This window comes from Hemicordylus capensis, chromosome 3 (genome assembly GCF_027244095.1).
Source record: "Hemicordylus capensis ecotype Gifberg chromosome 3, rHemCap1.1.pri, whole genome shotgun sequence".
Lineage (NCBI taxonomy): Eukaryota > Metazoa > Chordata > Lepidosauria > Squamata > Cordylidae > Hemicordylus > Hemicordylus capensis.
In genome coordinates this window covers 94153379-94166004 of record NC_069659.1, presented here as the reverse complement: position 1 = coordinate 94166004, position 12626 = coordinate 94153379, and the positions used below count along the sequence as shown (strand labels likewise).

Sequence of the window (12626 nt, the reverse complement as noted above, 5' to 3'; positions counted from 1 at the left end):
GACTGTTAACATTAATGAGAGCTACACAGAGGTACCCAGGGAGAAATAGACACACTGATATCAACACAATGAGGCCCCTAATGCTTGCCTTGCAGTTTCCTTGAGAGGAAACAGCAAATTTTATTTTCATGGTTTCTGTTTATATTATCACTGTATTGCTAATTAAGGGACACACACACACACACACACACACACACACACACACACACCCCACAACTGGCACGGGGAACAATCAAGAAAATCATTATTAGCTGCCTTTCCTAGAGGCATCAAAAATCTTGTCCAGCATTCTCTGCAACAGAATGCTGGCACTAGGGACCTGCCTGGGCTGTTCTGCATGTGACAGGCGTTGCTGACAATATTGCCCAACAGAGCAGTTGCGTAATGATGTAAAACAGCAGTTGCACAGTTGCACAGTGCTACTTTGCTTGTTTTATATACTGCCTGATATAAAATATCTCTAGGTGGTTTATATAAAAATTAAAACAAGCTGTTCCAATGGCAGTAGGACTGTGAAGCTGCATGGGCAAGTTAAAGTCCTTAAATTATTGCCATGTGTGCAGCTGCCCTGCTGGGTCTCTAACACGGGTGTTCCACTGCACAGAATGTCTGCCATTATCAACCGTAGTGCCTCCCATCCTTATCCTAATTCTGATCCATATATCATTCCAGTTATATATGTAGCATCCAGGGGGCCTGGTGGTCTGAGCAGGCTATCAATGAAATGCCCTCTGTGGGGCCACCTCCTCCCAGCCATCTAATCTACAAATAGGAGCTTTCCCCAAGAGTCCCCTGTGACAATGCAGGAGTTGGTGGGGGAAAGTTCCCATTTGTGGATGGAGGACACCTGAAAGTGGCTGCCATGCTCTCTGGGGCAAATCTTCTATTTGCAGATGAGTCAGCCAGGTGGAGGCAGTGATTCTCTCTTGGCCAGGATCTCAGTGGGCCAAGGTAAAAGCCATTAAAATGATTGAAGAATGTTGTTTGAAGTGAAGATAGTGCCATCTCTTAACATTAAACAGAACATAAACTTTTTGCAACATATAATGGAGAAATACACATGCATGTGGCATGGTTCTCTTGTCTCAGTATAAGTTCTTATTCAGTAATGGAAGGAATGCAATGAGCAGATTAATTAAATCATTCATGTTCCCCACTTCAATTTTATTCATACCTAATTAAAACAAACACCTTTCTGCCCTGCTTACCCTGAACTTGCCTTTGATTCTTGTCTCTTTATGTCTAAATAAATATTTGATGGCAGTTTGGATTCATCAAAGGCATAACAGTAAGATATTTTTGTCTGCTTTTTAGAAGTTGTTATAATTCAAGGCCACGTTTTATTCTCCGATGAGTATGATATGAGTATGAGTATGAGTATGAGTATGATATTTTGCTTCTAATACTTAAGAGATAAAGGCAATTTTAAATTACAATGTTGATTAATTATGAATAGGTAGTGATCATTATTTTATATTTAATTATTAAATGAATCTACCGGGAAAATTAACAGCCTTGGAAATTTGATACAGATAGATAGATTATACTTTGCTTTGCATTTTGTGTGTACTTATTTATATATAGGTGCTTGCCCAAGTAATATGAGGACTTTTTTCTCTAATCTGGGGTGTTTGTTTTTTAAAAAGTGTAAATTTGGTTATTGTACATTGCCTAATTAAATTCTGATGATATTCTACAAAAATGCACCTATTTAATTTGTTGAACATTTCCTCCCTCTGTATTGGCAATAGTATTTGTTGGATTTCTTCTTTGTTTACTTCTCTCTGGCCAGAAAATAAAAATCTCAGCTTTTTCTACTATGAGTGTAACCACCTGATAGGATTGCCATCTCTTCTCTGGTCTGTTCTTGTGCATTTAACAAGTCTCACAGGCAAAACTACTAAGAAATGATGAGGAAAGCTTCACCTATCTCTAACTTCTTAATTTCTCTGTGTGAAGCAGCTGTTAAAAGCACACAAGAAAGGCCAGAAAGAAAATGTAGCCAGAATAATGGTATTATTTTGTTGCCAGCATCCAGTTAACTAGTTAATTTAATTTTAAGCTAACCTGTTTCCAGAATGTATTTGAGGGGGGTCTGTGTGCACAACCCTGCTTAGTCCTTGGTTTCATCTGTCTGACAAAACGGCTTTATCTTTAGCCAGAAAACTTGCTATTAATATCTGATCTGCTGTTGATATTCAGCACAGCACATGTTCCTGTATTAGCTGTAGTCAGATCTTCTCCCTCTTGTGTATTCAAGTCGCATCTGTTTTCCTGGACTAACAAAGTGAACTTCCTCTACCAGCTGATGCAACCCTGCAGGGTTACTTTGAATTAGCATGTACTGCTTTTTGCAGCCATTAGCTGTGAAAGTCTGAGCCATGCGTTTCTCCATACTGCTGCCTCAGTTACCACTTTGGATGAGTTCTCACAAGTTTACCTTGAGAATCATCTTTCCGCAAAGAAAGATGTACTACAGGCGAAACTCATAATATGGCGACTCTATATCCACAGTTTCGTGCATTCACAGGTGTGTGATTGACACCCATTTTCATTATTTGTGGATACGAAAGGGTTAAAACCCATGTATCTGCATTTCCTAGAGGGCTGGAAGTGACTGCAGAAGTCATGTCCAGCCAACATTTTGTGAGGAGGAGCCATTTTGTGGCTCACTTCTTTTTTAAAAAAAGTCCCCCCACATAAATTTTTGCAGTGGGGGGGCATTTCACAGATTTGGGGGGCATTCCTGTGGACATGTAGACCCTGCAGAGCACAGTATAGTAAATAATATCAATGATTTGTACATTTTTGCTGTGTTTTTGTGATTTTTCTTAAACCTCCTTTGTCCATTCTGGAACCGACCCCCCACCCCCACCCCACAATTTCCCATAGGCATAATGCCTTGTTACTCACAGTTTTGTTACTCATGGTAGTAGGCAAAGAACAAAAGTCCTGCGAGTAACAAGGTATGCCTCTATATCTCAGTATTCTTGCAGTGTGGACCAAACTGTAGTGGAGGGCCCTGGGTATTAGAACATAAGGACAGCCCTGCTGGATCAGGCCCAAGGCCCATCTAGTCCAGCATCCTGTTCCACACAGCAGCTCACCAGATGCTGCTGGAAGCCTGCAGGCAGGAGTTGAGGGCATGCCCTCTCTCCTGCTGTTACTCCCCTGCAACTAGTACTCAGAGGAATTCTGCCTTTGAGGCTGGAGGTGGCCTATCCTCTGACTAATAGCTGTTGATAGACATCTCCTCCATGAAGTTATCCAAAACACTCTTAAAGCCATGCAGGTTGTTGGCTGTCACCACATCTTGTGGCAGAGAATTCCACAAGTTGATTATGTGTTGTATGAAAAAGTACCTCTGTTTGTTGGTCCTAAATTTTCTGGCAATCAATTTCATGGGATGACCCCTGGTTCTAGTGTTATGGGAGAGGGAGAAGAATTTCTCTCTATCTACTTTCTCCACAAAATGCATGATTTTATAGACCTCTATCATGTCTCCCCGCAGTTGTCTTTTTTCTAAACTAAATAGCCCCAGGTGTTGTAGCCTTACCTCATAAGAATTGAGGCATATCCTCATATTGGATATGGATGGCGTGATGAGAAACTAGCTGCTGGAAAGGTAAGGTCGAGATGGTGGATGGGGAATCATAGCTCTCTGAGGAAGAAGGCGAGGCGGAGTTGGAAACATGGATAGATGGCCACTGGGGGTAAGGGGCACCATTCAATCCCTCCAAATACAAACATCAAAAACGTGTCTTTTCTTCCTGCTTTCTACTTTCCCTTGTTTGTTTGTTTGTTTGTTTGTTTGTCATATTTTTATACCACCTGATAGGCATATCTCTAGGCAGTGTACAAAATTTAAAATATTTAAAAGTCACAAATTAAAATACATGGCAATAAAAACAATATAATAAAATTATTAAAACCAGTTTTTTAAATTATTAAAATTAATTCTAATTAAAAGCCTAAGAGAACAGGAGGGTCTTGAGGTTCTTCCTGAAAACAAACAGAGAAGGAAATGCTCTTATTTCAGTAGGAAGCTTATTCCAAAGCCTGGGGCAGCCACAGAGAAAGTCCGGTCCTGGGTCGCCACCAAACGAGCCGATGGCAACCGTAACTGGACCTCTCCAGAAGATCGTAACAGGTGGCAGGGATTATGACAAAGGAGGCACTCTCTCAAATAGCCTGGACCCAAGCCATTAAGGGTTTTATAGGTAATAACCAGCACTTTGTATTTCACCCAGAAACATTCTCTCTCTCTATGAGAGAACCTAAGAGGAAAAGCTGCTAGTCAATACTGGAGAAGGCCGATGTTACCCCCTGTCCATGGTGCTGAACCTTCCTGTTACATTAATATCAGTTTTGTGGAAGATTGGTTTCATTTGTCCAGCATAATTTATTTATTTTATTTTTTACATTTATATCCCGCTCTTCCTCCAAGGAGCCCAGAGTAAGTACTACATGCTTAAGTTTTTCCTCACAACAACCCTGTGAAGTAGGTTAGGCTGAGAGAGAAGTGGCTGGCCCAGAGTCACCCAGCAAGTATCATGGCTGAATGGGGATTTGAAATCGGGTCTCCCCGGTCCGCGTCCAGCACTCTAACCACTATACCACGCTGGTGATAATAATTACATTTAATACATTTAATAATCACATTGTTGACTATTAAAAAGTACAGATGAAAAAAGCACTAAAAATGTTTCATTTGCAAGCATCAGCAGGAAAAGGTTTTGTTAAAGAGAATATCATTGCTATTGGTATTTGAATGGAAGCATAATTATTGCTTATATAGTGTCATGTCAGATCCAATATGCCCTCTATTAGGCATTGTTGGAATAAGTTTCAGAATGACAGGAGGAAGCTCCAAACAGTCAGAACCAGTGTTCTCTTTAATTTTTTTCGTCTCTGTTTGGAATGAATTGAACAGCCCTGCTGGATCAGGCACAAGGCCTATCTAGTCCAGCATCCTGTTTCACACAGTGGCCCACCAGATGCCTCTGAGGAGCCTACAGGCAAGAGGTATGTGGATGTCCTCTCTCCTGCAGTTGCTCCCCTGCAACTGGTATCAAGGCAGTGTGTGTGCATGTGCATTCAGAGTGGGGCCTTCCTGATTCAACCTGAATGGGATCTATAGTGGGATCTAAAATTAACTGAGTGAACATTAAAAAAATGTGTGAGTGCATGCCCATGCGCATTCCTTAGAAGGAACACTGCAGAACATGTACAAAATTCCCTCCTGCCATTGTAGAATTCTGTTGGAGTTCCCTCCACCCTCCATCTCCTTCCCTTATCTGGAAACCAGGAGGGTTGCAGGAGACAGCCCGCTGGAGCACTGGAGCCAATCAACTTGCTGCTTTTATTGTTTGCTTGCTTCATGACTTCTATGCTAAAAAGTACCTTTTAAAAATCAAGCTCTTTGTAGCTCCCCAGTCAGCATGGGAGATTATGGGAATCATAGTGCAGGGGAGTGTGGGAAGCATAGCCATGGCTTCATCCCTTAAAGGAACTATGTTTCCCACAATCTCCTGTGCTGGTTAGGGACCTACAAGGAGCTTAAACAAGGATAAAAAGGTACATAAAAGCAAGGTAACTGGCTCCAGTGCTTCAGGGGAGTGAAGAGGACATAATGCTTGCTGTCTCCTGCACCCATCCAGCTCCCAGGTAAGCAAGGAGATGGGATAGGGCAGGGGAAGGATGGGGGTAGGGTTCAACTGAGTGTCGAAGATTTATCGGAGTTCTGACCCAGCAGTTTTAGTGGGTAATGTCAGAACCTCCCGACAATTTTTCTGTCAGGTCAGATTGGATCTGATAATTTTAAGCATGCACAGATATGTGTGTATGGCAACAATGGGAAGCAATTTTATTTGTTTGATCCCCAAAATAAATACTGTTCTCACTGCTTATCACAATCCTTGCTCTGTGTTTTGAAATGAATGATTTCTCAGTTAATTCTCTTGACTACAGCCAAGGCATCTGAGCAAGGAAGCTGTCATCTTTAAATGTGAATCCAGTTTCTTTCATGACCTTTAATTAGTTGCAGGCCGCAGTCCAGCAGATAATGCTTCATGATAGAAAATGATAATAATTTGCTAAAAAAAATCCCGATGAATGATATGGGCTTGTCATTAATGAGCAAACTGCGTTTCATCCACACACCCCAAACTAATTGTGTCCATTTCTCTCTCTTTCTTGCAGTTTCCAGTGAAGAGCTACATGCCAGCTTATATTTTGTCAATGCATCTTTGCAAGAGGTAGTGTTTGCTAGCACCACAGGGACCCTGGTGCCCTGTCCTGCAGCAGGGATCCCTCCTGTGACGCTCAGATGGTACCTAGCAACGGGCGAGGAGATCTACGATGTTCCAGGGATCCGCCACGTCCACCCTAATGGCACTCTCCAAATTTTCCCTTTCCCTCCTTCAAGCTTTAATAACTTAATCCATGATAACACTTACTATTGCACAGCTGAAAATCCTTCAGGGAAAATCAGAAGTCAGGATGTTCACATTAAGGCCGGTGAGTACAATAAAATATAATTCTTGTTAATATTCAAGAATAGGTTGTGTCATCGTTGTGACTTTCTCCCTATCTAGAGATCTTGTGCTCTACATTAGACTGACTATAGAGAAATGGCAAAGCAGCTACTATTGGGGCAGTCGAAGACGGACAAATAGTAATGTGGGTTGTGTAGTTCAGATGGTGATTTCAAATTTGGTGAGGCAACACTAAGATAGTACAGGGGGAAAAGTTGAAAGAAAAAGGAGTTGCGGAGGGAGTAGAAAGAGGAGAAAAAGTGGGCCAGGATAATGCTGTAACTAAGGAGAGCAGAATAGCTAAATTTCTTAAGATAAGGGTGACATAAAAATTCTGTGTCTTGCATTAATGTCTTTGATATTCACATGAAGTCAACATGGAAGGTGGGCATGAGTATTATTATTCCTTGCATCTCAACTAAATGTTGTGGTGGTATTGTTGCTGTCACTGTTCTTAGTAATTAGGTTGTCTGGGGTATATATATAGTGGTTGACGGTAGTAGTTGACTAATTTTTTTTTTTAACAGACCTAGGGTATACTATGCTTTCTAAAAAGACTCTTCCAGCCAACTAGAAGGACATACTAACTGAGCAATTAATTAGGCAGTCTCTCTTGAAATCACAGATGTATCACAGAGCTATCAATCCCATTTTGTTTCATAAAACAGCCGACTTGGACTCCACTATTTCTGCAGGGTCTATGAAGGAGGTGTCCAGTGATCCCTCTTGCAGTGTTAGGTTGGATTAGTTTCAATCTGTGACTCCTGATGATGTGGACAAGCTCTTTGGGGCAGTGCATCCTACCACTTGTTCTCTGGACCCCTGACCAACCTGGCTGCTTCGATCTAGCAGGGAGATTGTTGGAGGTGGCCTGGTCAACATCACAAATGCATCGCTGAGGGAGGGTAGGGTGCCTCCATGTTTGAAGTGGGCAATAGTCAGACCTCTTCTTAAGAAGCCTTCCCTGGATCCCTCAGTGATTGATAGTTATAGGCCATTCTCAAATCTCCCTTGGTTGGAAAAGGTGATCGAGAGGGTGGTGGCCAACCAGCTCCAGGCAATTTTGGAGGAAACTGATTATCTAGACCCATTTCAAACTGGCTTTAGGGTTGAGACAGCCTTGGTTGGCCTGATGGATGACCTTTTCTAGGGAATCGACAGAGGGAGTATGACTCTGTTGATTCTCTTGGATCTCTCAATGGCGTTCGATACCATCAACCATGGTATCCTTCTGGGTCGCCTGAGGGAGTTGGGGATAGGAGGCACTGCTTTGCAGTGGTTCTGCTCCTATCTCTAGGGTAGGTTCCAGATGGTGGAGGTTGGTGACAGTTGCTCCTCAAAGTAGGAGCTGTTATATGGAGTCCCCCAGGGCTCCATTCTGTCACCAATGCCTTTTAATATCTACATGAAACCGCTGGGTGAGGTCACCAGGAGATTTGGTGCTGGGTGTTATCAGTATGCTGATGACACCCAAATCTACTTCTCTTTTTCATCTGTATCATCAGGAAATGGTGTTCATTACCTAAATGCCTGCCTACAGGCAGTAATGGGCTGGATGAGGGACAACAAATTGAAGCTAAATCCAAGCAAGTTGGAGGTGCTCAATGTAGGGGCTCAGAATCTGAGGAATGAGTTAGATCTCCCTGTGCTGGATGGGGTTACACTCCCCCGGAAGGAGCAGTTCCGCAGCTTGGGAGTACTCCTGGACCCAGGCCTCACACTGGTATCTCAGGTGGAGGCCATGGCCAGGAGTGCTTTCTATCAACTTAGGTTGATTCGACAGCTGCGTCCATTCCTTGAAGAGGACGACCTCAAAACAGTGGTGCACCAGCTGGTAACTTCCCGGCTTGACTATTGCAATGCGTTCTACATGGGGCTGCCTTTGTACGTAGTTCGGAAATTTCAGTTAGTTCAGAATGCGGCAGCCAGATTGGTCTCTGGGGCAACTCGGAGAGACCATATGATGCCTGTTTTGAAACAGTTGCACTGGCTGCCAATATGTTTCTGGACAAAACACAAAGTGCTGGTCATTACCTTTAAAGCCATAAATGGCTTAGGTCCAGGTTACTTTAGAGAGCACCTTCTTCTGTATGATCCCCATTGCACATTAAGATCATCTGAGGTGGTCCATCTCCAGTTACCACCGGTATGTCTGGTGGCGACTCAGAGGTGGGCCTTCTCTGTAGCCACTCCTGGACTGTGAATGCACCCCCTGCAGAAATCCATAATCTAAATTCATTATTGGCCTTCAGGAGAGCCCATAAAGCCTATCAGTTTGGCCTTGCCTTCCAGGGTTTAAAAATTTTTGTAAGGGGTTTTTAATGTACTGGGTTTTTTAGGGTTTTTAAATTGTTTTTTAACTGATTGTTTTATGGTATTTTAAAATTTTTGTTTTTATTGTTGACTGATTTTAACTGTTTTTGTTTGCTTGTAAACTGCCCTGAGCCAAATTAGGAAGGGCGATATAAAATTTAATAAATAAATAAATAACAAAACAGTACAATTTTGAAAGTTTAACTCAAAAACATCCCTCTCTCTCAAAAATGCATACCATCTGCTGTACATATGAAAATGTAATGTGTGAATTGGAAATATATGATACTCAGGAAATATATGATACTCAGTAGCACACTGGAAAAAGGTGTGTGTGTCTGTGTGTTGAATGTGTTATTTTAGATAGAATGTGGAATTCAGAGAACAATTACTTCATTTATTTAACATATATTTATACCTCCTGATATGTACATCTCTAGGCAGTGTACAAAATTTAAAATATTTATAAGTCAACACTGATTAAAATATATGACACAATGAAAACAGTGTAAACAGTTATTAAAACAAATTATTAAAATTATTAAAATTAATTCTAATTAAAAGCCTGCGAGAAAAGGAGAATCTTGAAGGTCTTCCTGAAAACAAAAGGAGAGACAAACTGTCAGATGGTAAGAAATATATTAACATGGGGGAGAAAAAAGATCACATTTTGTTTTTCTCCTAGAGTGCATTTTAATTCAGTAGGTCAAATTTTCTTCATCCTGAGTGTGTACAATTTTTCAAGGTCAATTTCAAAACAACTGTAGCAGAATTTGATTCTATTGTGAGTTTTGATTTGGATGAATTTGACTGGAGGGCTCCTAAATGTTAAAGGACTAGTAAGCCTAATATTTTTCTTTTTTCTCCTCACTTCAAGCAGGCAGAATGAACATACTGTTTGTGTGTCTGTAGTGAAAGAATGCAGAAAATGGATTTGCCTGTTTGACGACATGATGTTGCCTTTTTGTGATTTCCCTTATTTTTCTGTGTTTAGTTTTACGGGAACCATATACAGTCCGTGTGGAGGACCAGAAAGCCATGAGAGGCAATGTAGCGGTCTTCAAGTGCATTATCCCCTCCACTGTGGAGGCATACATCACTGTTGTCTCATGGGAGAAAGACACAGTCTCACTTGTCTCAGGTAGGCCTTCCTTGGTTTCTTTACTAGTCATCTCCAATATTTACCTTTCCCTTGGTAATTGATGTTTCTTTTGAGTTGAAGATCATTGGATGTTGACCCGCTTTTTTCCTTGTAATGAATATTGCACTGAGGCATCTTCATAGTCAAGCATGAAAGAAAATTTCAGAAGAATTTAGTGTATTTTGCACCTTTGGTGGTGTTGAGGCTTTTTAGCAATTACATTTTGTAGCATGCTTGCACTGATTTCTGCTAGATATTACGTCTGATTTTTTTTTTTTTTGGTCATCCATTAACCTTTCTAAGGAAATGCTCAACTTAATCCACTTACTACTCTTCCTCCAGTTAAACAAAAGGGTTTTCGTGTGGATCAAGCACTTGGTGCATTGCATTTGTTTGATAGAGAATATTGCTGTTCTAAACATAGGTGAAATTAGTTAGAGGTTTCTGTTGTAATGATGGGGTGGATACAGATGACCACTTACCAAGTGGTAATTTAGCACAATGTACATGTAGCCATTGGATATCCCGGTTGCCCAACTCCTTCACATAAGCACCCAGTGATGTGGGGCCTGCTTCCCTGTGTGGTGATCATGCAGTGCTGGAGAGTGTATGAATACCTGGATAGTGATGCAAGTATTTCCACTCAGTTGGCATCCTCCCTCCCAGCAGGATGCCCTTTGAATGGGAAAGACCCATGTGATAAGCCCTGTCCATGTGGTGGAGTGAGTGAGTGTGCGAGAATGAAAGGGGCCTGTTTATTATCCTGCCAAATGTAAGGGAGAATTGAACACATCAGATGGGGTTCTGTAGTAGAGTTTGGTGAAGTGGTCTTCTTTGCCAACCATTAGACTTAATTTTAAATAGGACTGGAATATCAGTGCATTGAATTGTACTGGTTTAACTTTGAAGGTGGGTTTTTGTTAATGCATTAGAAGAACTTCTGCATGAAATTACATCTGCTTACTTGTAGAGGGTTTGGTTGAAATACATCCTGGATTTTACTACTGGACTTTAGTGGTTTATGTTGGCTATATCAGTTGGTAATATTTAGAATTCTTCTTAACAAAATGTTGAGGACCAAACTATGTGTTACACAGAATTAAGTGATGTGCTTAAGTATGGCAGTCTCCCTCTCCCTCTCTCGGTGTCAGCAGAAAACAGATGTGGGGTCCCTGTCCCTGATCCAGGATCACATGAGGAGGAGGGGTTAACTCTTTCTCCTTGTACTGTTTTCCTAAAAGAAATCTGCCTCCCCTAGAGTTGCTATATGCCCTTGGAGCAACTAATTACTGCAAATAGCTGCTTAAAAGGAAAGGTGGAGGATGGTTGTTCCAGTGGGAAAATGGTGCAGGGGAAAGTCCCGCCCCCCCCCCAACTTGCTATGCTCTCAATCCAGATTGGTACACTCTGGCTGCTTTTTGGTAAGCGAGAGGTTGTTAGACTTCAGCACACCTTTTAACAATGCATTCTGCATAACATGTAGTTTGACCCTTAGAGGCTCTTTAATAAAATCCATGTTTCAAATAACTTCTGTTGAGTAAGAAAAATATATTTATTCATTCAACTCAAGAGCTGAATTGCTGTGTCAACTGAAAAATATAGATAGCTGAAAAGTGTGGCATACTCATAGTGAAAGTTGCATTTCATAATGGTGTTTTAAAATATCTGTGATCTGAGTTGCCTCTGATCAAATGAAACAAAGACTCTAAGAAAATGTGGTATCTTCAGAATGGTAAAACGTCTTGTTTTTGTGCTAATGGTATTGATAGACCACTCAAGGACACTGAATTTTGAATATATATATATATATATACACACACACACTATTACAATGTGGTTTTTATATATGCAAGAACTGTAGCGATCTGTCTTTAGTTAGGCAGACAGATGTTGAATAAGCAGTAATGTAAACAAAACATCAAGCACTGTGGTAGGAATTATACATCTTTATAAGCTACCCGTCTGTTTGAATAAAGATAGAAATGGAGGGAAATTAAAATGTGTATATAGAAAATGAAGCCGCATTTTGCAAGCCCAAATGTATGTTTCTTCCGGCTACTGGAAATGCACCCTCCCCATATCAAAGTCTGAAGAGCCCAATATAGACCACTTTGGCTATCCTCTGAATCGGTTATATCTATGTCCCTGGAGAAGAGTCGGTAAGACTTGAAATGCATTAAGTAAAACACTTGCAGTGACTCTTGAAACTCTCCCCTACCTTTTTTCTTTTCAGATTCAAATGAAACTATGGTATGGAAATTATGGTCAACATTTCAAAAGGTTATGCTATCCTAGTTTACTTATCTGCTTTAGAGGGGCACAGGAAAGATATAGAACATATTTTTTGCAATAAATATTTTGGACAAAAGATTGTTACAATTCAGGAGTTTTTTTAAAACCTCTTGGGAAAGGGAAACCACTTGAACAATGTGATTTACTAGTTTAGGAAGCAATTTTGCTGTGTGTTAACTTCACTGTGTGCTGACTAAAGTGGCTTGATGGCTTTCTGTTCACTGCTACTGTTTGCCCTCAGCCACTAATCACTGATCTTTCATTCTGTATTTCACTCTTATTTGTCCTAGCAAGACTGCTTGTAATACACAGATGGGGGCTGGGGGGGGGGGAGAGTAAGGAAA

The 12626-nt window shown here is 41.0% G+C and overlaps 1 protein-coding gene across 3 annotated transcripts in view; it reads left to right on the top strand.

The window, feature by feature from the left end:
* Positions 1–12626, top strand: part of DSCAM (DS cell adhesion molecule) — a 579300-nt gene that overhangs the window by 87464 nt on the left and 479210 nt on the right. For all 3 annotated transcript variants that reach the window (XM_053310684.1, XM_053310683.1, XM_053310687.1), the window contains exons 2-3: positions 6202–6519; positions 9844–9990. In XM_053310684.1, the coding sequence (XP_053166659.1) occupies positions 6202–6519; positions 9844–9990 (465 nt within the window). The remainder of the gene's footprint in view (positions 1–6201; positions 6520–9843; positions 9991–12626) is intronic.